Below are 27,414 nucleotides of genomic sequence, written 5' to 3' on the forward strand. Positions count from 1 at the left end.
CTTTTCACCTGTTCCTTTCTCCCATCACCCAACAGGCTCGCTCTGAGCACCTCAGCCAGACACTTTACTCCCTCTTTGCTAACAGGAACAAAACTATTTGTTCAGAATACAGTAGTTGGCAATGCCTAGGAGCACTTGGCAGCATCCAAACCGCCTCTGAAACAACGCCCAAAGGAATCCTCTTCTCTCAGGTTCAATCCAAAAACAAAGTTGTTTTAACAAATTAGAAAAGGAACTTAAAGACACAAAGTTGTATCAGAATCAGCCAGGGGTTCCCTAGGCACCCATCCAGAGCTCCCTGCAGCAACCGTGCTTGCTTGGCACAGGAGTGGGCAACCCCTGAGAACTAATTAGAGAAGGCTGCGTGGGTGACAAGAGAAGAGTGATTATAATAAGTCCCAATTAAAAGTGCTCCAGATCCCACAGCACTGAGGGACACTGACTCACACAGTTACATCAGGATCACCTCCCTAAGCAGAAAGAAAAGGCAATGAGGATTGGGGGCCCAGAAGTAGTCCATATCTTGGCAAGCTTCCACCTCCTGCTCCAAGTTAATACACATATGACAATTAAGGTGGAAATGGTTACTTCCTGATTATCCCTGATCTTAGCTTTCTATTACTGTGATGAACATCATAACCAAAAGCAATGTGCATAGGGAAGGGTTTATTTCAGTTTACACTCAGGTCAATTCCATCACTGATGGAAGTCAGAGTAGAAACTCAAGGCAGGAACCTGAAAGTAGGAACTGAGGCAGAAGGCATGGACCCTAACTTTCTCAGTCTGCTTTCTTATACCACCCTGGACCACAAGTGCAGGAGTCGTGCTGCCCCCAGTAAGCTGGGCCCTCTCACATCAACCATTAGTCAAGATAATGCCCCACAGTCTTGCCTACAGGCAACTTTATAAAGGCATTTTCTCAACTGATACATGTAGGTTCAAGTCAAACTGACAAAACCCATGGAGGACAGCCATAAAGAAAACCCTAGCATGTAATGAGAGGTGTTATTAGATCCATGTAACTTATTAAGAACTTATATAGCCACCCAGGAACTATGAAATCAAAGATGAATACCTTCAATGGCTCACAATCCAAAGGAGCCAGGCAGGTGATTGAAATAGCCATTGGAGCTCCAAGAAAATGGAGACATCAAAACCTCCAGTGACCACTGTGGTCATCTATCGTGTCAACAGCTTTCATCCAGTCACCCAGTTAGAAACCTGGGAAGTCACCTCAATACCAAGTCTGCCATCAGATACACCAATCTTTTCTCCTGAACACCTCATGAACTTCCTTTCCATTCTTAGTATAGGTGAGTTAGCACAACAACTCAACATTTCTTGTCTCACTAGTACCATAAGCCTTTCCCCCTGTAGCTGAAACTTTCTCTAATTCTTTTTTTTTTCCATTTTTTATTAGGTATTTAACTCATTTACATTTCCAATGCTATACCAAAAGTCCCCCATATCCACCCACCCCCACTCCCCTGCCCACCCACTCCCCCTTTTTGGCCCTGGCATTCCCTTGTACTGGGGCATATAAAGTTTGCAAGTCCAATGGGCCTCTCTTTCCAGTGATGGCCGACTAGGCCATCTTTTGATATATATGCAGCTAGAGTCAAGAGCTCCGGGGTACTGGTTAGTTCATAATGTTGTTCCACCTATAGGGTTGCAGATCCCTTTAGCTCCTTGGCTACTTTCTCTAGCTCCTCCATTGGGAGCCCTATGATCCATCCATTAGCTGACTGTGAGCATCCACTTCTGTGTTTGCTAGGCCCCGGCATAGTCTCACAAGAGACAGCTACATCTGGGTCCTTTCAATAAAATCTTGCTAGTGTATGCAATGGTGTCAGCGTTTGGATGCTGATTATGGGGTGGATCCCTGGATATGGCAGTCTCTACATGGTCCATCCTTTCATCTCAGCTCCAAACTTTGTCTCTGTAACTCCTTCCATGGGTGTTTTGTTCCCAAATCTAAGGAGGGGCATAGTGTCCACAAGATATAAGATATAATTTGCTAAACACATGAAACTCAAGAAGAATGAAGACTGAAGTGTGGACACTATGCCCCTTTCTCTAATTCTTAAAAAGATTTTATGGATGTGTGAATATGTAGCTATGCATGGCTATACTATGGCAGCCAGAAGAGGGAGTCCGATACCCTGGAGCTGGAGCTTCAAGCAGGTGTGAACTATCAGATATGCTGCGAAGAACCAAACTCAGGTCTTCTGCAAGAGCAGAGCGTGCTCCCAACCAGTGTTCACCTCTCCAGCCCTGCTTCTTGTCTTTTAACAACAATGAGCTTAATGGCACGTTGTCTGTTTGTATGCGAATAAGCAGCAAGGCCAGGATCTGAACCCTTAACTGTTTCAAATGCTATGGGCTTTCAGATTTTATGCAGTTGATGGGGGTTGAACCCAGGTCTTTACATTCACTGAGTGCCCTGCCACTGCTACAAACCCAGCCTCTTGGATTAAAGATACAGTACACTTGCTAAAAGTAGCAACGATATATTTCTAATAAGCAATATGCTATTGCAGCATGACTCAAACATTGTAAACTTCAGCTTGCCCAGCAGTGACAGTCTTACAGAAATGAGGGAACACACAGAGAAAAGGCTGCTTGCTCCAGAGCATCCGACTCCATCTTCTGGCTGACACGGTATAGCCATGTATAGTTACATATTCACAAATCCATAAAATCTTTTTAAGAATTGGAGAGCCTCGAAGATATGGGTACAGGGGAAAGCGTCAAAGATATGGGTACAGGGAAAAGCCTCAAAGATATGGGTACAGGGGAAAAATTCCTGAATAGAACAGCAATGGCTTGTGCTGTAAGATCAAGAATCGATAAATGGGACCTCATAAAATTGCAAAGCTTCTGCAAAGCAAAAGACACCGTCAATAAGACAAAAAGGCCACCAACAGATTGGGAAAGGATCTTTACCTATCCCAAATCGGATAGGGGACTAATATCCAATATATATAAAGAACTCAAGAAGGTGGACTCCAGAAAATCAAATAACCCCATTAAAAAATGGGGCTCAGAGCTGAACAAAGAATTCTCACCTGAGGAATACCGAATGGCAGAGAAACACCTGAAAAAATGTTCAACATCCTTAATAATCAGGGAAATGCAAATCAAAACAACACTGAGATTCCACTTCACTCCAGTCAGAATGGCTAAGATCAAAAACTCAGGTGACAGCAGATGCTGGCGAGGATGTGGAGAAAGGGGAACACTCCTCCATTGTTGGTGGGATTGCAAGCTTGTACAACCACTCTGGAAATCAGTCTGGCGGTTCCTCAGAAAATTGGACATAGTACTACCGGAGGATCCCGCAATACCTCTCCTGGGCATATATACAGAAGATGTCCCAACCGGTAAGAAGAACACATGCTCCACTATGTTCATAGCAGCCTTGTTTATAATAGCCAGAAGCTGGAAAGAACCCAGATGCCCCTCAACAGAGGAATGGATACAGAAAATGTGGTACATTTACACAATGGAATACTACTCAGCTATTTTAAAAAATGAATTTATGAAATTCCTAGGCAAATGGATGGACCTGGAGGGTATCATCCTGGGTGAAGTAACCCAATCACAAAGGAACTCGCACAATATGTACTCACTGATAAGTGGATAATAGCCCAGAAACTTAGGATACCCAAGATATAAGATACAACTTGCCAAACGCATGAAATTCAAGAAGAACGAAGACCAAAGTGTGGACACTTTACCCTTTCTTAGAAATGGGAACAAAACACCCATAGAAGGAGTTACAGAGACAAAATTTGGAGCTGTGACGAAAGGATGGACCATCTAGTGACTGCCATATGCAGGGATCCATCCCATAATCAGCTTCCAAATGCTGACACCATTGCATACACTAGCAAGATTTTGCTGAAAGGACCCAGTTATAGCTCTCTCTTGTGAGACTATGCCGGGGCCTAGCAAACACAGAAGTGGATGCTCATAGTCAGCTATTGGATGGGTCACATGGTCCCTAATGGAGGAGCTAGAGAAATTACCCAAGGAGCTAAAGGGAACTGCAACCCTATAGGTGGAACAACAATATGAACTAACCAGTACCCGGGAGCTCTTGTCTCTAGCTGCATATGTATCAAAAGATGGCCTAGTCGGCCATCACTGCAAAGAGAGGCCCATTGGACTTGCAAACTTTATATGCCCCAGTACAGGGGAACGCCAGGGCCAAAAAGGGGGAGTGGGTGGGTAGGGGATTGGGGGGGGTGGGTATGGGGGACCTTTGGGATAGCATTGAAAATGTAAATGAGGAAAATACCTAATTAAAAAAAAACTGAAAAAGAAAAAAAAAGAATTGGAGAAAGTTTTAGCTAAAGGGGGAAAGGCTTATGGTACTAGTCAAACAAGAAATGCTAAGTTACTGTGCTAAGTCGCCTGTACTACTTATGGAAAGGAGGTACGTGGAGTGTTCAGGGGGAAAGATCGGTGTATCTGATGGCTGCTCGGCAGTCAAGAAGAAAGCAGGAAGAAAGCTGGTCCACATAAAACTCATTGGGGTTTAACTGGCACTTATCAAATTAGGTCCTTCCCATCCCAGAGGCTGGCAGACAGGGAGCCTTATCTCCAGGTGTGGGGAAACAGACAAGCAATCCATTCTTACAGCACTTCAGTTTTCTCAGAGGACTTTCATGGAGACTACTTAACACCAGATACCATTCTTTCTTCCCATGCAGCTTCTGTATTTTATGCCATGTGCATAAATCGAGGAGGTGTGAATGCAGATATCCATACTAGGAAAGGACTGAGGAAAGAGAGAAGCATGGATGAGCAGGAGAGACACAGAATACACATGATATAGAAGATGGAGAGATGGAGCAGTGGATAGAAGCACTTGCTGCTCTTGCAGAGGGCCAGCGTGTGGTTGTAGAGAACAGTTTGACTCCCAATATCCACACCAGGCAGATTACAGCCACCTGTAACTTCGGTTCCAAGGGGATCCACCACCACTGGCCTTCACGGGCACCTACTCTCACAGACACACACCCACACTCTGATACACCCAAGTACACATAGTTAAATGAATTTCAAAAAACAAAACAGTGTGACATGAAAGGAGAAATGGTTTTATGAAGAAGGGGACCCAGAGGAGAACAGGAAGGACCAGAGGGGAAGATGATGGAGTGGCCTAAAAGGGAAGGCCCAGTGGAAAGAAAGAATACATGAAATTGTCACGATGAAGACACACTCCTTTTATGCTAATTAAAAAAAAAGAACACAATGAATAAACTAGATAAGTAATAAGTTTATTCCAGTTTTTGCAATGCAAGGCTGCAAAATAGCTCAGAGGAGCCCTGCCACAGCTTGATCAAGGAGAGAATCTTTCATTACCTGGGAATCTCACGTCCACAGCTATAAAGTAGGATGCTACTTACCTTGTAGGTCTACTGTAACTTTAAATTAGCCACCACATGCTCAACACACTACCCAAGATACAGAGAGAAAACATTTACCCTGGGATGGTGACCACATGTGAGCTGAATTTGATCCCAGGCTCTCAGATTCTGGAGCTGATACTATGTGTAAACCACTCTTCTGCTGTCCCAGAAGTGGACTACGGGCTGGAGGGGTGGCTCAGTGAGTTAAGAGTGCTTGCACCTGAAGCATGAAAACCTGTGTTCAAATCGCCAGCGCCCACATAAAAAGCCAGCCATGGCCACACATGCTCAGGGGACTCTCGTGTTGTGAGGTCAGAGACAGGAGTATCATTTGTACTTGCTCAAGGCCACCAGGTTTAGTGAAGAAATAAGGTGAAGGGTGACAGGATAGCTGACATCTTCCTGGAGCTTCTGCATACGTGTGCACATATACCACATTCATACAAACATACTCACATACATATACATATGTGTACACGCACATCCATGCACACATACATACGTGTGCACATATACCACAATCATACAAATATACTCACATACATATACATATATGCACACGCACATCCATGCATACATACATACAAAATAAAATAGTAAAATTGTCCTATATTAAGACCATTTTTCAAAGAAATTATCCACGCTATAAACACAAACATTATCATAGAATTTTTTGTTTTAAAGCCGCAGCAGTACCAGGCATAGTGATCAACACCTTTAATAGAGGTGATCTGCTCCCAGGAGGCAAAGGCAAGTGGATCTTTGAGTTCAAAGACCAGCCTGGTCTACAAAATGAGTTCTACGTCGTACAAGGCTCTATAATGAGAACCTGAACCAAAAAAATATTTTTTTTATTTTTATTTTTAAAATATAAAAAAAAACAAAACCATAGCAGTGCCAAGGAAATAGCTCGGTGGCTCAGGGCGCTTGCTCTCAAGCATGAGCACCTGGTTTAAGTCTCCAGCATCCATGTAAGGAACCCAGCACAGCTGCATACGCCTGCGACTCCACCACTAAAGGGTAGGAAGAGGTGGACCGCAAGAGCTTGATGGCCAGACAGCCTAGCCAAAACAGCAAGCTTCAGGTTCAGTGAGGGACCCTACCTCACCCCAAACCCTGCTCTGGCCTCCTCACTCACACAGCTGGGAATTCACACCTGCATTTGCACACACACAATACACACAAAGTAAGAAACAAAACTTTTAGGCCTTGTTAGTTGGTTCAGCATACATACTACTCATACATACATACATACATACATACATACATACATACATACGTACATACATACATACTGTTCATGAAGATCTAAGTTCATTTCCCAACACCAGCAACTCTCAACTGCCTCTAATTCCAGATAAACTATTTTGTATAAAACCCAAAAAAGCAGTGCCACTCCAACAGCCTTTACAGATCTTAATACCAAGAATCCCTATAACTGGAGACAATAAAGAGACAGAACTATAGGGTAAATTCTTTTCCAAACAAATTTAATTTTGTTCTAGCCCTAAGGACGAGAAAGAACATTTTTTTTTTAAGACAATCGGAACTTAAACATAAAAATTAAAAAAAAAAAAAAAAAAACACTGCTCAAAAATGAAGCCATTAGAAAGTTGAGCCCCCTCAACAATAAATAGTAAACTGATATGTACATACATATTGGACTCAGGAAGGAGGCGAGAACAGGGATCTCGTGGACTGTCAAAACCTCTCAGGACTTTAGGTCCTGAGTCTCTCATGACATGGTCCCAACAGTTCTATGAGTTCTTTGCTCTTTAAGTCGGCACCTTTGAAGAGGCAGGAAGAATAAACAAGGGTCCCAATGGCTCTGAAGAGGGCTGGAATACAGCAGGGAAAAGGAAAGAGACTCAACTATGTTCCAGGGCAGGGGAAGAGAAGTCCCCATTTCCAACTCGCAGGGTGAGCTTAGCTATGAGACTTCATTGCCTCTACAAGGTCATTCACACTGCGGCCTTGAAGCTACTGTGGCAGAGGCTTGACTGCTGGAGTTCTGTGGCTTTCCATTCACCACCAGCAGAAGAGGCGTTTCCACACGCACGCTGGAGAAGGAATAGTCCTAGAAAAGAAGACAGGGAGATCAGTTCATTCCAGATCTAGGTCAGACAAAAACTCCGGCAAATGAACCTATTCTGCCTACCTCCCTGAACAAAGGAGAGTTTCTGAGACAGATGGGACACCACCAATACAGTTACAAGACTAAGACTGTTCCCTCATTCAAGAAGGCAAATTCTTTGCTTTCTGAGAAAAGGGTGCCACCGGCTCTCAGAGAATCTGCCCTCCTCCAGGGGTTTTAGAAACAGCAGCCAGCCAGATCCACAGGAATTTGCTAGTCTGGTTGTAAAGCCTGAAATTAACCTACCAAATACAAATACAATTACACACACACTCAACTCACACACTCACTCACACATACACACACACACACACACACACACACACACACACACACACACACACACACACACACACACGTACATTTTTTTTTAATTTTAAATATACTGATCCTTAGCAATACAACAGAGTTAACTGGACCTGTTCAGTGCAGAACAGGTTGCTGTCCCAACCTAAATGGTAAGAATATAGCTAAGAACCTCCTCTCATAATGTTTTGATTTTATAGATTTACTTATTTTATTCTTATGTATGTAAGTGTCTTGTTCACATGTATGCACATATGTGTGCCAGTGCCCACGGCGGTCAGATCCCCTGGAAGTGGAGTTACGGATGGTGGTAAGGTACCACATGGGTCCGGGGAATCAAGCCTGAGTCCTCTACAAGAGCAGCCAGTGCTCTTAACTGCTAAGCAGTGCCAAGGATAGCTCGGTGGCTCAGGGCGCTTGCTCTCAAGCGTGAGCACCTGGTTTAAGTCTCCAGCATCCATGTAAGGAACCCAGCCCGGCTGCATACGCCTGCGACTCCAGTTCTAACTCCACTCCTGCCCTGAGTTGCTTTGCTGAAGGAATGTGATGCAGAAGTGTAAGATGAAATAAACCTTCTCCTCCTCTAGTTGCTTGTGGCCATGGTATTTTAGTAGAGCAGTATTTCCACTGTCCCTGAAACAAGTACATACACACGAGAGCACACACACAATCCTTACTTTACGTCTGTGTTTAGAGAGAGCTGTGGTGCCGCCCTCCGTCAGAGACTGCCTTACAGAGACTCCTCCTTATTACTCACCTTTCCCTTGTGCCGGATTTGATGATGCCGAAGGTTGGGCTCAGGAATAGCTACAGAGTCCCCGATGAGCACTCCCCAGCTCTGCACCACATTATACACCATCACTGCATAGCAGGGACCATCCGAATCTACCAAGCCAAACGTGCTTCCAGGTTAAAGTCGGTTAGAGAGGGAGAGGAAAAAAGTAAAGGTTTTGTGAGCAGAGAAAAATTAGAAACAGTGGTTTTAAAATATACAAAACAACAAATGCATTCTTGGTCACTTACTTAGCAACATACAAGTACCATTATCCACTATACAATATATATAAAACATTGCAGCTGGACCCTTATCCCTGGCCTATCAGAGCTGGACCATTATTCGTGGCCTATCAATTTAACTACCACACCATTAACCAAACCCTCTGAAATCACTGTCAATTTAGGTTGACTCCACAAACTCTAACTAACTACTCTCTATCAAGCATTGTTACCAGGAAGATACTAATCCGGCTCTCAGTGGCCCATAACCTAACAGGAGTCAGACAACCCCGACCACTTGGGTGAGGGAAGTAGCTCCACCAGAGAATGTCTGACCGTTGAGATAGACCTACAATTCCAGACCACAGAAAGCTGAGGTAAGAGGATCACAAGTTCAAGGCCAGCTTCAAAATACATAGAGTTTACTATCAACCTTGACTGTGCAGCAAAACCCCATTCTAAAAATCAAAAGGGAAAATTAGGAAAAATAGGGAGAAAAATACAGGGAAAACTAGCTAGCTAAAACAGGACTGCTAAACCCAGTGTGACAGTGCATCCCAGTGTTTGTGAGTGACAGGCAGGAGGGTCCTGCATGAAGACCAGCTAGACTCTCTCTAAAACCAGAGGATGGTTCAGTAGGCCAAGCACTTGCTCTACCAATATGAGAACTAGAATTCAGAGCCTCAGAATCTATTCAAACTTCCAGCCAAGGAAGCAAGGGATCCCGGAACAAGCCGACTGGCCAGATTAGCTACAACAGCCAGATCAGTATTCAACTAAGAAAACCTGTCTCAGTGAGTAAGGTGGAGGGCAACTGAGGAAGGCTTTTGACATCAACCTCTGCATATACACAAACAAAGAAACACACACCGAAAGACATGCAAAACAGGGTGGGGAGACAGAGAAGATACTTCAGTTGACAGAGAGCCTGCCATGCAAGCAGGAGGACCTGTGTTCAGAGCCTCACCATTCATGTAAAAGGCTGTGATCCTAGCACTGGGCAATGGAGAAAGGAGGATCACAGGGCCTCGATGGCCTGCTAGTCTCGCTCTGCCTTTGAGCTCCAGCTCCAGTAAGAGAGCCTGTCTCGAGAAGGCCAGGGATGGGGGTTAGAGAGACCGCTCAGTGGTTAAGAGCACTCTCTGCTCTTCCAGAGAAGAGTTCAACCGAACTCACATGGTGGTTCACAGCCATCAGGAACTCTAGCTCCTCATCAGATGTCCTCTTCTGACTTCTGAGAGCACCCAGCACACACACAGTATACACACACACACACACACACACACACACACACACAGGCAAAATACTCCTAGACACTAAATCAGTTTTTTAAAGTGTTAGTAATAAATAAATAAGGTAGAAAGCTGGCAAGATGGCTCTACAGGTCAAGGTGCTTGCTGTCTGGGATCAGACTCAGAACGCATTCAGTACAGAGAACTGCTGTACAGCATGTACCTTCCAACTGCAACGTTCCCTCTTAACCAAAACGTGTACTCCAGGAGGGGAGGGGAGGGGAGGCTCATCAGCCTCGAAGTGTCACGTGTGCAGGAGAACAAAACAACTGGGAGATTCCTGAAGGCCATTGCCAATAGTGTAAAAGGAAATAAACAGTTGCTCGGGGGTGGACCAACCAAACGTCAGAAAGAAAAGAGACCATCTGAATTCATGCAGCTTCACAGAGTACCAGGGTTGCATTTCCAGGAGTCACCACCCATGTTGGAGTGGGCTTTCTGGTGATGCAGCTGCTTTTGGGTCATCCCTGTTTCTTGTAAGTAACCCCTAACCCATATTCATGTTTGTAACTACAATTTAAAAAAAAAAAAGTTGCTTTCGGCCGCCGCAGCCATCTTCCAGTAACTCGCCAGAATGATGAACACAAAGGGAAAGAGGAGAGGCACCCGGTACATGTTCTCTAGGCCTTTTAGGAAACATGGCGTTGTTCCTTTGGCCACATACATGCGAATCTACAAGAAGGGTGATATTGTAGACATCAAGGGAATGGGCACTGTTCAAAAAGGAATGCCCCATAAGTGCTACCACAGCAAAACCGGAAGAGTCTACAATGTCACCCAGCATGCTGTGGGCATCATTGTAAACAAGCAAGTTAAGGGCAAAATTCTGGCCAAGAGGATCAATGTGCAGATTGAGCACATCGAGCACTCAAACAGCAGAGGCAGCTTCCTGAAGCGGGTAAAGGAGAATGATCAGAAGAAAAAGGAAGCCAAGGAGAAGGGCGCCTGGGTTCAGCTGAAGCGCCCACCTGCGCCACTCAGAGAAGCACACTTTGTGAGGACTAACGGAAAAGAGCCTGAGCTGTTGGAGCCCATTCCATACGAATTCATGGCCTAATGTACAAAAAAGAAATAAAGGACCCGGACTGCAAAAAAAAAAAAAAAATCGCCAGGCGTGGTGGTGCACGCCTTTAATCCCAGCACTCTGGAGGCAGAGGCAGGTGGATTTCTGAGTTCAAGGCCAGCCTGGTCTACAGAATGAGTTCCAGGTCAGCCAGGGCTATACAGAGAAACCCTATCTCGAAAAACCAAATAAAAAAAAAAAAATTCACTGGTTTGATAAATTGGACATCAGTTATTTCAGTCTGTCCTGGGTTCCCTTTCTGGTATAAATAGACATGTATGTTGTATCTTATAAGGGAAAATCTGTTACACAAATACCAAGTACAAAAAGTGTCCTCTGACCTCCATATGCACATGGATGATCACAGATACACACATAATAATAGGTGAAAAAAATTATTTAAAAAAAAAAAAAAAAGAGGCCCAGCAAGGTATCACACACATATCCAGCACTTGAGAGGCACAGGCAGGTAGATGTCTGTGAGTTCAAGGCCAGCCTTCTCTACACCGTAAGTTCCAGGCCAGCCAGAGCTATACAGTGAGACCCTGTCTCCAAAAGGAAGAAGAAAGGTAAGTACGGATGCTATGGAGCTATGTGGCCAGAGTGTGGAGACAGTGGTGGTCCACTTCACACAGACTTCAAGCCTATGGCCCAGAACCTAGAAGGCTAAGGCAGCAGGGGTCACAGCAGGGAGCAGGCTAGCTCAAAAAAACAAACCACTGTAGTCGAAAAGGAGGAACTCAACCAGGACCAACTGGGGAGTGAAGGACCAAGCAGGTATGGTACTCACTAAAGCCTGAGTTTTCAAGATTTAAACATGTTCTGGCTAGGGAGATGGTTTAGGGGGTACAGCACTTGTCACTAAGGCTGACAACGTGAGTTCAAGCCCAGGACTCACATTGTGGAACTGAAAACCAACTCCCTGAATTTGTCTTGGAGTTGCACACACGCTCCATGGTTTTGTGTATACCCATACTTGCACATAAAATGAGTTATAAATGTCTTTACACTATTTCTAGATGAACAGAGTAACTCCATCCTTGGCTGGTCTGCAAGCTTGCTTTACGTGGGTCCTTTACATCTTTTTCCTCACTCTAACACATATGCCAGAACCTGAATAAAGAAATGGCAAAATACAATCCCTCTGCTCAAAAACTTCCCTGTCCAGAAAGACAGGTATGAGAATACAGAACTGGTTTGATTCTGCCACACAGACCAAACTAAGTAATAAGTCAAAAAGGAAGTTATCTGGAGGGAGGGAGGGAGGGAGGGAGGGAAGGAGGGAGGGAGGGAGGGAGGAAAGGAGGGAGGGAGGGAGGCAGCCAGCCAGCCAGCCAGGCAGAAAACAAAAGCAAGACACCCAGATAAGATCTCAACCAAGCCTCTACTCTAACCCAAAGCTCACCTCCCAGAACTATCTAGAAACAGAATCTAAATTTGTCTTCAACTCTGTGAGCCTGAACACTCAAAGATAAAGAATTTTAAAGTTTCTCTGCCTTACTTAAAAATGACCTGTCAAGGGAGCCGGAGAGATGAGGTGTGGATTAAGAGCACTAGTTGATCTTGCAGAGGACCCAGGTTCAGTTCCCAGCACCCACTTGGTGGCTCATAAACAACTGTAACTCCAGTTCTAAACCTCACACACAGCACACATACAGCCATACAGACAAAACACTCATACACGTTTTTTAACTGCACTGTCAATTTCAGATACAAATTTAAGAATTCACAAAGTGGGGCTGGAGAGATGGCTTGGCAGTTAAGAGCACTGACTACTCCTCTACAGATCCTGAGTTCAATTCCCAGGAATCACATGGTGGCTCACAACCATCTGTAGTGAGATCTGCTGCCCTCTTCTGGTGGGTCTGAAGACAGCAACATTGTTCATATATATAAAATAAATAAATGAATCTAAAAAAAGAAAAAAGAATTCACAAAGCACCAAAATCGGGAAAACAATAGACAATGACAGAACCTCCAAATGACTCTATCAGAAGAGTGTTAGAGGCCAGCAAGATGGCTCACGGGGTCCAGCACTTGGTGTCAAGCCCAGAAACCTAAGTTTGATCCTGGGCCACACATGCTAGGAGAGGCAAACTCCCACGAGTTGTTTGTGGACCTGCAGATGAAGACATGTGAGCCTCATGTGCACTGTCACATACATATATAAAATAAATAAGTAGAACAAAACTGCATTATTATAAAAAATAGTAATAATTAATGAAAGGGATGTTAGGTATCTTCTAGCAAGGCTTGCGCATGGAGTGGAGCCCACAAAGTAGTAAAAGTTAGTAACCTGCAAGACAGCCAGGAAAAGACCAGGGGGTGAGAGCGGTGGTGAGAGCGGTTCCTTCAGCCGGAAGGGAAAGTGAGACTTACAAGGGGACTTTCTCCTCTGTGGTCAGGCTGAACACCACCTTTCCCAGGACCACGGTGCCACTGTTCACACCAGGCTGCAGGGTGCTCAGTGGCTTAAGCTCCAGGGTCATCTTCTGCCCAGAGGCCGACTGATAGCGCCCATCACCACAGGGGCCCAGATGAGCTGGGCGCAAGCTTCCCAGCATGCTCTGCAGCTTCTTGGGCTTTGTCTTCCCCTGCAAAGGACGGAGAAACAGATCAGCCGCAGGCCGGGACACTGGCTGAGGCGAGTCTCTCTCAGCCCGCCCCACTGTCCAGTCCCACCTAAACCTGTTATTTCTGTATCTGACTGACAGCTTCAGCCCTTACGCGTCTTTACCTTGCTCTCCAGGAGGCTGGTTAGCCTACTGAGGAATTCCAGGAGTTGCTGTTCTCGTTGCTGGGGCTCTGGCCACACAGGGTCCAGCGCTGCAGCCTGAGAGAAACCCTCAAGGGCCTCCCCATAACTCTCCTCATATTTATGTAACTGTAGAAAAGAAACCCAAATTATAAGTATAGACAGACTACACAGAGGAAACGCTACAGTGGACTACAAATCTAAAGGAAACTGTTACTCCCCCAGTCATGTTTCTGTCCTGGGTCAAGGTGAAGATAATGCGCAGCACAGAGACGAACTCACTTCTAAGAAGCTACCTCACAAAGTCTGAAGCAGTTAAGCTGCACATGTTATTTATACTTAAAACTTGCTAAGCCATGTCCCCACTCTCTATGGCCTTCCCCCCCCCCCTCACGTGACTCCTCTAGCCTGGGGTCAAACGGAACTCGCTCTTCTTAAGAACACTCAGGCTTTCCTTCCATGGTCTGTATCCAGCTGTCCCTATACCACTCAGTTACCCTCAGAAGCTAAGACTTAGCTGTCATTTTTTTCTTTAAAAGATATTTTTGTCTTGTAAGTATTGTGCCTGTGTGTATGTATGCGTACCATGCGTGTATTCGGTGCACTCAGAAGTCAGAAGAGGGCACCAGGTCCCCTAGGACTGCAGCTACAGCCACACGGGTACTAGAAACCAAACCCGGGTCCTCTGCCAGAGCAGCAAGTGCTTCCAGCCCCTAAGCCATCTCTCCAGCCCCTCTATGTCTTTGTTATTTTACCATCAGATAACCGCCACCTATGGGTCTTACCGTCGCCCTGTTGAGATGAAGGTCAGGGTTGCTAGATGCTTTCCTGTCCACCTTCTCCTGTAACGGGGTAAAAGGATCACCAGTAGATCCTAACTCGACACTAAGGATGCCCAAGCTCAACGTGCCCCCCATTTCATCTCCCTAGAAAAACCTTAGGTGCTTCCTTGTCAAAATGTTATTTATCTACGCCCAAGCTGCTGCTCAGTTACTAAGTGTACACGTCTCTGAAGCCTGGAAGACATAAAGCTGATACAGGTGATGAACTGTAAATAGTGTTGTAACTGACCCACGGTATTACAACAACCAGATGAAAGCATACTGAGGGCTTCCTTTTCATTAAGTCGTGAAAGGTACAGACTGGAAAGCCTAAGGCAGGAAGAATGACTGGCACAGCTCCTCCGCCATAAGCACAGCTCTGGATGTAGGCAAAGTCATGGTTCCATCTCAAGTCACATTCTGACTCAAAAACCAGACGGACAGAAGCTAGAGGACACCGCAGAGAAATGTGTAGGTAGAAACTACAGGGGAATGCCAGGGCCAAGAAGTGGGAGTGGGTGGGTAAGGAAGCAAGGGGGGGGGGGGGCGGGTATAGGGGACTTTCAGGATAGCATTTGAAATGTATATAAAGAAAATATCTAATTAAAAAAAAAGAAACTACAGTGCTGCTGTTTTTTAACTACGTTCATTGCCTGGACACTGCAGAGGCAGAAGCAACAGTTTAACCAGTTGGCTCAAAAAAATTTTTTTTCCACATGCAGAAGAGGAAACTAAGAGTTAACAACTGGGCTGGAGAGATGGCTCAGTGGTTAAGAGAACCAAATGCTCTTCCGAAGGTCCTGAGTTCAAATCCCAGCAACCACATGGTGGCTCACAACCATCTGTAATGAGATCTGATGCCCTCTTCTGGTGCATCTGAAGACAGCTACAATGTACTTAGATATAATAATAAATAAATCTATTAAAAAAAAAAAGGCTTGGCTGCCAGTTGATAGGTGTCCTAGTTTGAAGAAAAAAAAAAAAAGTTAACAACTATGTGGCAGAAGACAAGTACAGGATTTTGAAGACATTCTTTTAAATGGGAACATTCACAAAGTGTAAAAGCCGGAGTAAAAAGCAGGCATGCCTACAATACCAACTCTCAGAAGGCACAGATGGGAGACCTCAAGTTCGAGGCCAGTCTGTGCCTTGTAAACAGTGAGACTCTGTTTATAAAATAAATAAATACATAATTGGGAAAAATACAATTCCTCTGCCCTCTGGGCAGGCTCTGAACCCCAAGAATGAATATACAACAGCTGCTTTCTTGCTCTGCCAGGAGGCACAGTGAGCAACAGTAAGTATAAAAGCAGGCTACTGTGTCAAAGAAGTCTGAAAGCAAAGAATAGAGATGAAAATGAAGGCTACATAAACGTCATCCAGAAAGCTACTCAGAGCTCTCTAACAACAGGCAGGCAGGCAGGCACCCGGAGCCTTGGGAAGCCAAGCCCCAAGCAAGTGTCTCTATAGAAACATGGCTTACAACATGCGAGTTCCTGGAAGAAACTGTGCATCGATGCCCAGCCGTGGGAGAGCCAGGGCCGTGTCCTGTGATTTACCTTTGGCTTCATTGTGATACCTTGCTTATGAAATAAATACATACATAATTTGCTGTAACTACTTAATCTAGCACTATTTAATTTCCAGAGCTTTCATTTGTCAAAGCTATACAAGTATTATTTTACTGGGGTTTTTTTTGGGTTTTGGGGTTTTGTTTTGTTTTTTTTTTGCCCTACTAAAAAAAGACGAGCAAGAGTGGCTCCACAATCTCATTATACACGGCTGTAAGAAACTGAGACACTCAAGGAGTTATCTGTCACCAAGGCACCGTCCCTAATATCTTCTAAGTCAGCTCTGCAGACATGCGAGGTGCCAGCAACGTCTGCTGGCACTACTCGCTAAAGGAACGCAGGAAGGACAAAGGCTCCTGATTCCGTTGTTGCCTCTACTTCCACCCTGGGTGATTGCAAGTACTTACTGCTTGAGCATAGGCACTGAGGGCTTGCTGGGAGATCTTAGGGTTCTGGCCAGTATTGAAATAAAGAGAAAGATATGCATTCCCCAGGATATCTGCAAGAGCAACAGCAGTGGGCCATCTCAGAGCCCAGTCCAAGATACGACCAGCAGCTCTCGGAAGTCTGTATGTTTAAAGTTTTTATTAACATAGATTATTGTATATAATCATGAGTTTCACTATGACATTTCCATACACGCACAAACTGTAGATTATATTTCTATCCTCCATCATCCCCTTCCTGTCCCCCTTCCCTGTTCACTGATCCCCTTTCCCATCTGCCTCTTCTACTTTCGCATCTATGTTCATTTTAATGCTTAGAAGGGCATGGGTATGGTTATGTACCTGACCCCGTACCAGTGGTCACAACACTGGACAAAATGACTCTCCCACCCCCAACCACCATTAACTGCCTACACACCCTCAGGAGAGGTGGGGATCTTATAAGCCCTACTACTGGAAAAACAAAAAACAAAACCAAATGGGCCCAGTAGTATGCAGGTCTTGTGCTTCCAGAAGTTTCTTTATATATTAAAAAGAAAAGAATTTATTTTTATTTCATGTGTATGAGTATTTTGCCTGCATGTATGCCAATGCACTACACCATGTAGTACCTGTAAAGGTCAGAAGCAGGCATCAGATCCTTATAACTGGAGTTACAGATAGCTGTGAGCTGCCCTGTGAGTGCTGGGAATTGAACCTGGATCCTTTGGAAGAGCAGCCAGTGCTCTTAACCACTAAGCCATCTCTCCAGCCTTTTTTCTTTTTCCTGTGTCAGGGTCTCACCAATGTAGCCCTGGTTGGCCTCAAACTAACAAAGGTCCACCTGCTTCTACCTCCTGGGTTTCAGAAGTCCGTTTCTGAAAGACCCTACTTCTCATTTAAACCAGGTATTGATCAGTTAAAATTCTACTGAGATAAAGAGATAAACATGGACGCCCAAAAACAAAGATGAACAGATTTGACAAAAACCCTGTCAGATTTAGTTTGAGGTTGGGGGTTGTCCTTTATGCTGATTTTTGTTTTGTTTTGAGGGGAGGTCTCAATGCAAGCTAGAGTTGTCTGAGAATAGGGACAATTCAATTGATAAGATGACTCCACCAAATTGGACTACAGGTGTATCTGTGGGGCATTTTCTTGATTAGTGACTGATATGAGAGGATTCAACCTCCTGTGGACAATGCCACACCTGGACAGGTGGTTCTGCGTTTTATAAGAAACCAGGTAAACCATGAGCCTGGAAAGCAAACTTGTAAGCGATACTTCTCCACACCCTCTGCTTCAATTCCTGTCTCCAGGTTCCTGCCTTGAGTTCCTGCCCCAGCTTCCCTTCACAGTGGATGACAAGCTAAAGGCTGAAATAAATGCTTTCCTCCCAGTGCTTCTGGTCATGATGGTCATCACAGCAGCAGAAGGCAAAGGAGGACTTCTGCACTGCTTACAGGGAAACATACGCTTCCTCTCTTAAATCAAGAGATCTAAGAATTCCAAAAACAGGCCGGGCAGTGGTGGTGCACGCCTTTAATCCCAGCACTCGGGAGGCAGAGGCAGGCGGATTTCTGAGTTCGAGGCCAGCCTGGTCTACAGAGTGAGTTCCAGGACTGCCAGGGCTACAGAGAAAGCCTGTCTCGAAAAAAAAAAAAAAGAATTCCAAAAACAGCAGTTCATCAAAGTAAGTTTAGAGGTGCTGAAGAAACACCTCAGTGGGTAAGAGTACCTAGGAATGTTGTTAATGTCTTCTGGCATCCACATGTGCACAGGCAATCACAAATGCATACACCATGCACAATTATTTTTTTTAAAAAGTTTAGGGCTTGTTTTAAACAAAGATGGCCTCAAGTCAGACAACACAGCTGGACTCCAGGTGACTCTAGTATGTAGTCATGGCTGAAAGCCACTAGCGTACAAACCAGGAGATGTTCTCCTAACACTCACACCAGGAGCGGCCATCAAGGACATCCATCTGCACGGCCAACTTAGCCTGCCGGACGCTGTCCATGACGTGGCGAGAATGTTCATCTCCAGAGTCGGTCTGCAGCTGGCGGAGCACCATGGACAAGTTCTGCAGAGAGACTTTGTTCTTGCACTGCCAATGGAAAGGATACACATTCAACCTTCCTGATTCTACCTGCCGCTCGAAGATCTACACTGACTTCAGAGTTCTGATGCTTGCACCAGCTGCATCCTCAAAGCCACGATAACCCCAAATGTTCTTCTCACCTAGGCCAAACCTGATGTCATCCTTTCTCCTTTCTCAGTCCTCTGTTCCTTATCCAGCTCTCATCCAGGCCTGCTCCCCACCCTTCCTCCCTTCTGACTCTATTCTCCTCATTCAGACTCAATTCTGATCTGGTGTTCTTGTCCTAGGGAAATTCAAAGAACCAAAGGAATCCATTACTTCCCAACTACGTGGGGGAATGGGCAGCTCACGTGGGTGAGGGCTCCTGAGAAGCAGGTGTGGGCAGACGCGACATCTCCTTTCTTCCAGTACACCTCACCCAGCTGGTTCCAGGCTTCCACCAGCTCAGGCTCCAGCTTCACGGCCTTGGAGAGAAGCACCTCGGCCTCAGGGCTATAATCAGGAGTCACATTCAGTGCCTTCCCCTTCAGCATCAGAGCCTGTGCCTCAACCTGGGCAGAACCTAGGGAAAAGGGGCGAAGTCAGGCAGTGAAAGACCAGGGGATTTTTCCCTTAATCAAAGAGTGGCTGGAAACGCCATCTAACCTTAGTGCAGACTCAGCTTTGCTCTTCCCCAGCATCTTCTTGGCCTTCCCTTCCAGCTCATCCCCATTCCTTTGTGTCAGCCACCAATACCTAGAGCCACTTTTTATACCTGGGACCCCCGGGGCCACACCTGGCTGGGATACAGGTAGGGGATTTTCACTCTCTTTCTTTATTATCTCTCCAGTCTCAGACTCAACCCTGTAGCAATCTGCTTGCTGGTGTTCCTCCTCAGCTCTGACTCCTTTCATTGGAGAACCCACCTCTCTGCACAGACCCAGGGTTCACCATTTCATTCCTGTTTCTGCAGTGATGCCCTATGTCTTACTGTTACTGCCACCCACTTACAGGAGCTCCCTCTCCTATCGTACTTCCATCTCCCTGGGGACCCGACTAGGGGTGGGCCCGTCCTCCCAGCTCTCTCCCTCAGATTTTACAGACTCTTCTCCCAGCCCACCTTTATTATCTTCTGACACCCACTGACCTGGAGAAGCACTTTCTACCAGGCATACTTTCCTAAGATCCAGAGAGAACAACAAAAACCAAGAATGGAACACCACCAACCCAACAGAGACAAGACCCAGAAACACCTCCATCATCCTTAACCCAGACACCTAGATACTAGATTAAAAACACAAACATTAACAGCTGAGACACTATGTCTTCAGCAAAACCCAGTAACACTGCAACAGCATCCTCAGAGAAACCGCTGAAACACAAGATAAGGACTTCAAAACAGCAATTATGAATATGAATATGTTCAAGGACCTCAGAGGGGAGATGATGAATAAACCTCTTAATGGAGTCTGTCAAACACAGTGGAATTCAATAACAACAACAATCAAACAAGAAAAAACTCTCCCACTAAAATAAAACTAAAAATAAAACATTTAGGAAGTCAAACAAAAATCTCAGAGGTTAAGTCTCATCAACAGAATACAAAACGTAGAATCTCAAGCATTAAAGCCAGGGTAGAAGAAATGGGTACTTCAGTAAAAAAAAAAATATATTAAATATAAAAATACCCAAAGCATTCAGGAAATCTGGGATACTATGAAAAGAACAAATCTATAAATAATAGGAACAGAGGAAGAAGAAACCCGCATCAAAGGCACAAAAAATATTTTCAGCAAAATCATACAAGAAAATTTCCCCAACCTAAAGAAACTTATCAAGATACAAGAAACATACAGAACACCGAATAAACCAGACCAGAGACAAAATTCCCCACATCACATAATAATCAAGACACTAAATGTACAGAATAAAAGAAAGAATAGCAAAAGCCACAAGGAGAAAAGACCAAGTTATACACAAGGCAGGCCCAGTAGATAGAAACTGACTTCTCATTCGAGTTTCTAAAAGACTGAAGGCCCTGTGAGGATGTTCTATAAACTCTAAAAGACCAGAGATGCTAGTCTAGGAAAACTATCAATTACAATAGATAGAACGAAGGATCTTCCACAATAAAACCAATAAGAAGTATCTATCTACCAATCCAGTTCCAGAAGAACTAGAAGAAAAACTTCAGTCTGCAGAGGATTATAGCAATACCCAAGAACACACAAGGAATAAATAATCCCAGAACAACAAATCAAAAGAGGGGGGAACCCACATCATAACAACAAAATAACAGAAATCAAGAACACTGTTAATTGATGATTCTTAGTAGCAATGGCCTCAATTCCCTATTAAAAAAGACAAAACTAACAGATTAGATCAGAAAACAGGATTCATCTTTCTCTTGTATCCCAGAAACAAACCTTACCATCAAGTATAGACATCACCTCAGGATAAAAGGATAGAAAATATATTCCAAGCAAATGGATCCCAAAAGCAAGCAGGCAGAACCACTTTAACACAAGACAAAAAAACAGACTTCAAATCAAACTAATCAGAAGAGATAGAAGATACTACACACTCATTAAAGGAAAACTCCACCAAGAGGATATTACACTCCTAAACACGTGTGCATCACACATGAGGGTACCCGAGTTTATAAAAGAATCCACACACAGAGATAGTGGGTATTAGACAGGCCATCCAGACAAAAACTATCAACAGGGAAAGAGTGGAATTAAATAATGTCACAAATCAAATGGACCTAGCAGATAATGACAGAACATTTCACCCAAAGACAAAAGAATGAATATACCGTCTTCTCAGCACCTCACGGAACTTTCTCCAAAACACAAAGCACATCTCATAAACATAAGAAAACTGAAAAAAAAAAAAGAAAAAAGAAAACGGAAAGGAAACTTAACAGCACACTTGAAAGCTCTAGAACAGAAAGAAGAAATACCCCAAAAAGTGAAAGCCAGAAATAAACTCAAACTTCTAGCTGATATAAACAAAAAGAAACACACACACACACACACACACAACCTACAGAGAATCAATGAAATAGAGTTAGGTATTCGGGGGCGGGGAGGAAATCAGTAAGACTCATAAACCAGTAGCCAAATTAACTTAAAGACAGGAAAGAAGATGCATTAATAAAATTACAGATAAAAAGAGGGACATCACAACAGACACCACGGAAATCCAGAGAATCATAAGGACACACTTCAAAAATACTTTACATTCATGTGCTGGCAGTGGTGGTGCACGCCTTTAATCACAGCACTCAGGAGGCAGAGGCAGGCGGATTTCTGAGTTTGAGGCCAGCCTGGTCTACAAAGTAAGTTCCAGAAAAGCCAGGGCTACACAGAGAAACCCTGTTTCAGAAAAAAAAACAAAAGAAAGAAAAGAAAAACCAAAAAAAAAAAAATTTACACTCATGATGTACCAAAGTTAGAAGATCAGATACGCAATTTAAACAGAGGTAGAAAATTTCCTAGAGAAACAGAAGCAGTGATTCAATGTCCTCAGCCAACAAGCCTTAGAGCAAAGCTTAGGAAAGAGCTAGGGGGTATTGTACATCAGGTAGGGGGTACTGTACATCAGGTCAAAGGACTAGACTTCAAACACTTCGTTACTAGAATGTTCAAGGACACCTGACCGTGCAGGTGTGGCAGAACAACCCTGTAATCCTAACATTGGGAACCGAACCAGAGGCACTACGTTCCAAGATGATTTCAAGGGCAGCCTGGTCTACATTCACTTCATGGCCAGCTTGATCTACATTCAAATTCTAGAACAGCCAGGGCAATATAGTTAGACCCTGTCACAAAAAAAAAAAAAAAAAAAAAAAAAAGAAGGCGGAGGAAGAGGAAGAAGAGGGGAAGGAGAAAGTACGTTCTTTTCTACCATTTGCTATAATCAAACCTCTGGAGTCAGTGTTGTTATCCACCCTGGGGCACAACAATACTCTGTGCTAACCTAAGGCAGCCACACACAGGATACCACACAGTCCACAGAGAAAGAGTACAGCACTACCACACTTCAGTGAAGGGCAGAAGGGTGAACGTTCCTTGGTGCTCATACCGAGTACTTCCTCCATCTGCTGCAGGGTCTTCTCCATCTCTTCCTGTACATCCTGCTGCTTCCGTCCTGCATCTTCGACACTATGTGTCTCAAAGTAACTGTCTCGAAAACAGTAGAGCCGATCCACCAGTCCCTAGCAAACAAGACAAGAACGGTATCATCCAATGGAGAGAGCACCTGACAAAGAGGTTTCACATTATCTTATAAGCCCTGGCCTAGCAACACTGGGTCTCCTATCTCGTGTGTGGAACAGAGCAACATGAGGGTCCCCAGTCCTCCCAAGTGCTACAGATCAGGAGGAAGAGCCAGGATTACAGGATCTCGTGGTCCCAAGCTGTCCCACAAAGGTCCCTCAGCACTACACGTGAACAGACCTCTCCAGCTCAGGCAGGGCTCCCATATGACCAAGCACTGCTCACACCGCAGATGGGAGAGAGACACCTTGAGACTTGAAATAAGCCAAAGTCAATAAGACTCTTTTATCTTATCCTGGCCCCCAAAAGAACTAAACTTTGCAGTTTGGCCCTTAAAGCTGGACTTCTGGGTAGGAGAGATGGTCCCTATGAGTAGAGGTGCCTGTCTACTGCCAAGACTGATGTCTTGGGCTCCAGAACCTACACAGGGAAGGGAGACTCCTGCTAGCTGTCCTCTGACCTCTACACATGTGCCCTGTCATATACCCAATACACACATACACACATACATACACACATACACACACATACTCACATATACACATACACACACACAGAGCATTCATAGTGACACACTCCTTTACAGCCAGGGCTACATAGAGAGACCAGTCTCAAAACAACAACAAAGGGGGTGTGGTTTAAATAAAGATGGCCCCCACAGGCTCAGAGATTTGAATACTTGGTTACCAGGGAGTGGCACTACTTGAAAGGATTAGGAGGTGTGGCCTGGTTGGAGGAAGTGCATCACTGGGAGTGGGTTTTGAGGTTTCAAAAGCCCAAGTCGACTCGAAGTCTCTCTCTTCCTGCTGCCTGCAGATCTGGACGTAGAACTCTCAAATACTTCTCCAGCACCATGTCTGCCTGTGGGCCACCATGCTCCCCACCATGATAACAGACTATGAAACCATAAGTCAGCCCAATTAAATGCTCTTTTTAAGAGTTACTGTGATCACGGTGTCTCTTCACAGTAATAGAACAGTAACTAAGATGGGGGTGGGAGGTGAGTACTGAAAAATAGACTTTTAAGCTCTGTTATCTCACAGATATAGCATGCATAAGGCACTCTGAGTCTCATTCCCAGTACCAACAAAAAACAAAAAAGCAAACAAACAGAAAACAACAAAAACCACTACACCCAAAATAAAACAGCACTTGTTTTTTTGTTTGTTTGTTTGTTTTCTTTTTTAAGTATCCATTATTTTTTCACATGCTGATAAATGAAAAATACATGGCCTTTCTAACTGTGACAAACCTGTAAGGAAGGCCTTGTTTTCCACAACAAAGCAACCAACTTGAACTTGGTGACCTTGGTATTTTGGGAGAACTTTGAGAGGTTTTTCTTGTTTACTTGGGGCATCTTCTGATTCTCTTGCATTTTTTTCTCAAGCAAATGTTAAATGCTTCTAAGCACTCATGATCAACTCCATAGAAGCTGAGATGTCAACTTCTCAGAAAGGCTTGCCCTATTATCCTACTTTGCTTTCACTTCCATGATAAAAGAAGAAAACAAGAAACAAAAGACAAACACTTTGGGGAGGAAAGGAAAGCCTCCAAATTGTCAGCCTTCAGGGGATGTCACAGCAAGGCTGGACCCTGGAGGCAGGAAATGAAGCAGGTCCAGGAGGACTGATGCTCACTGATCTGCTTTTCAGGCTGGTCAGCCCTGATGTTTTCCCTGCATGTACGTCTGTGTAAGGGTATTGGATCCCCTGGAGCCATGTGGGTGCTGGGAATTGAACCTGGGTCCTCTAGAAGAGCAGCCAGTGCTCTCTCAACCATTTAGCCATCTCTCCAGCCCCCATCAGCCTGCTTTCTTAAACAGTCCAGGACCATTTGCCCAAAGATGGTACTGCCCACAGCGGGCTGAACCCTCACACATCATCAATCATTAATAATAATAATTTTTTAAAAATGCTCACAGACCAAATGAGACATTTTCTCAATTGAGGTTCAGTCTTCTCAGATGATCCAATTTGTGTCAAGTTGAAAAAAAAAAAAAAAACAACTAACTAATCAGCACACTTCCTAGAGCAGCAGTTCTCCGCCCTGGGGGTGGAGACCTCTTGGAGATTGACCCCTCTCACAGGGGTCACATATCAGAGATTCTGCACATCAGATATTTACATTACTATTCAGAACAGGAGCAAAACTACAGTTATGAAGTAGCAACAAAAATAATGTTATAGTCCTGATCACCACAACATGAGGAATTATATTAAGGGGTCACAGCATTAGGAAGGTTGAGGACCGCTGACCTAAACCTAATTAGTGCCTTCCTCTCCTCCTCTCTAGTTAATCACACTTTTTTTTTTCCAAAATGCCTATCATTTTAAATGATATGGCCTATTCATTCATTACTTTCTGAAATGGCTGATGTAAGTTCCATAATGGAAAGAATTTCTTGTTGATTAGGGCTATACTTAATCACTAGAACAAGGGCTGGGTCATGATCAACTCACATTAAATACAGTGGTTAAATTAACTAATGTAGTGCCTATGTTATTAACAAATTCGTATGCATAAGTAAAGTCCTACCCTGATAAAAACAATAAGCTGACACCTTCTTTATAAGTATTTCTTAACTTTATGTATATTATTCCCAGGAAAAACAGGTCCTGAAGAGACTGGTTTCAGCACATATATAAAGTCAGCATGCTCTACTCTGTTCTATAATAATAATAAAATGGTCAACATGATCTGTGGAACACAATTTGTGGAATTTTTAAGAGAGTTCTAAGCAACAGTCACAGCCAGTTTCTTTTTGTCATGCAATGAGCATGGCTGTAAAGTTAAAGGAAAGTGTTATTGTTGTGTTTTAGTCGTTTTGATTTTGCTGAACAAACTTCTGTGGTGGCAACAGCAACACAAATGAGTTGTTAATGAATAGGAAAGTGTGAAAACAGGAAGTGATTCACGGCCACTCCAAATAGCCTCAAGGACAACACCATTCTGCATAACGTTTTGTATTTCTTTCCTATGCATACAAATGTACAAAGTGCATCCAAAGTCTCGCTGCCGATAGGATTAAAAATCTGACTTCTGCCAATCCCACTAAGGAATAGTTAACCAAAGTCCATGTTCTGAGTGTTCTTTTAACTCCCACAAGAAACAAAGAAACCTAATCAATGCTTTAAATTTTGTTAGATTTGGTGGCTCAGGCCTTTCATCTCACCACCTGCGAGGCAGAGACAAGTAGATCTTTAGGAGTTCGAGGCCAGCGTGGCCTGTAAAGCCAGTTCCAGGCGACCCTGATTCAAAACAACAAACAAAATTGCTAGAAGTGTATCTAGTTTAAATGCAAGGATGTCTTCGACCACAAACTAAGTTTCGGAGGCTTAAAGAAAATCTTAACTATTAAAAACAAAAATAAAAACGCATACTTGAAGGAAACTCCTCTCTGCCTTTCCACAATAGTCACCTGGGGAGTGGGTGGGGTTAAGAGATTAACTCGACAAATCCGAAAACCAACAACCAGGGCATCTGTTCTGCAGTCTATTTCTGAGTGTGGCCAAGTTCAATGCAGAAAGATGCTAAAGAAATGGCTGCTGCTGTGGAGCACAAACAACTCGGTTAACAGTCGGCAGCCACCTGCCACTCCGCGTACAAAGCTACTTGTTACCGAGGAAACCCGGTGGGCAGACTCCCTCCGGGCGCCCACCGAGCAGCCCTCAGCACCGGCTGAACCGCCGCACTCCGCCGCCCGGGCCCTGACCACTGCACTTCCTCCTTTCAGAGCAAGGAGCCAAAAGATTTTAACTCACAGCCTCACCTGCAATTTCTGCAAGACGTGCTTCGCTTCTTCCTCTTCATCAGCCATCATCCCAGCCGCTCTCAGCGTCTCCTCCCCCAACTTTTCAACCACAGAGACTCAGCCATGCCTACGCTGAAACCACAGCGACCCCTGGGGCTCCGGAGGCCCATCTGCGCCTCAGAGACACAGCTACAACCCAACTTAATCCAGAACTTGGTGTCTCAAAGATGCCCTAGAACTGCTTTGGGGTTTTGTTTTGCTTCTTTTTATTGCGACAGAATCTCACCCACCAAGTAGATCAGATTGGCCACGTAGATCAACGTGGCTATGTTGTCCAGGCTGGACTTTTGCCACAAACCCTCAAACTGGGATAACAAACACCTGCTGAGTTTGTGATCACTTTCGGTTTCATAAATAAATTTCCTAGTTTTATAATTCCCTTCCCAAATTCTGGAATCAAAATGTTCTTAAATTAATTCCATTCATTTTTTTGTTTTGTTTTGTATATTCTTGTCCTTTT

The 27,414-nt window shown here is 44.3% G+C and overlaps 1 protein-coding gene across 3 annotated transcripts; it reads right to left on the reverse strand.

Moving 5' to 3' along the window:
* Positions 1 to 6,883: 6,883 nt before the first annotated feature.
* Ttc5 (tetratricopeptide repeat domain 5) lies at positions 6,884 to 26,995 on the reverse strand. 3 transcript variants are annotated; one of them, NM_001080949.2, is made up of 10 exons: positions 26,913 to 26,995; positions 22,950 to 23,082; positions 19,232 to 19,443; positions 18,737 to 18,887; positions 16,766 to 16,857; positions 14,752 to 14,808; positions 13,949 to 14,095; positions 13,591 to 13,805; positions 8,618 to 8,762; positions 6,884 to 7,497 (listed from the first exon to the last, which is right to left on the reverse strand). In NM_001080949.2, the coding sequence occupies exons 1-10, from the start codon at positions 26,961 to 26,963 to the stop codon at positions 7,378 to 7,380; spliced, it is 1,323 nt and encodes a 440-aa protein (NP_001074418.1). In that variant the 5' UTR covers positions 26,964 to 26,995; the 3' UTR covers positions 6,884 to 7,377. The 3 variants fall into 3 exon arrangements, with proteins under 3 accessions (NP_001074418.1, NP_001347474.1, NP_808293.1); NM_001360545.1 differs by lacking the exon at positions 16,766 to 16,857 and having other exon boundaries at positions 6,886 to 7,497; NM_177625.4 differs by lacking the exons at positions 6,884 to 7,497; positions 8,618 to 8,762; positions 13,591 to 13,805; ... (1 more) ...; positions 14,752 to 14,808; positions 16,766 to 16,857 and having other exon boundaries at positions 16,925 to 18,887.
* Between the last annotated feature and the right edge of the window lie 419 nt (positions 26,996 to 27,414).

The sequence above is a fragment of the Mus musculus genome, chromosome 14, assembly GCF_000001635.26.
Source record: "Mus musculus strain C57BL/6J chromosome 14, GRCm38.p6 C57BL/6J".
NCBI classification, from domain to species: Eukaryota; Metazoa; Chordata; class Mammalia; order Rodentia; family Muridae; genus Mus; species Mus musculus.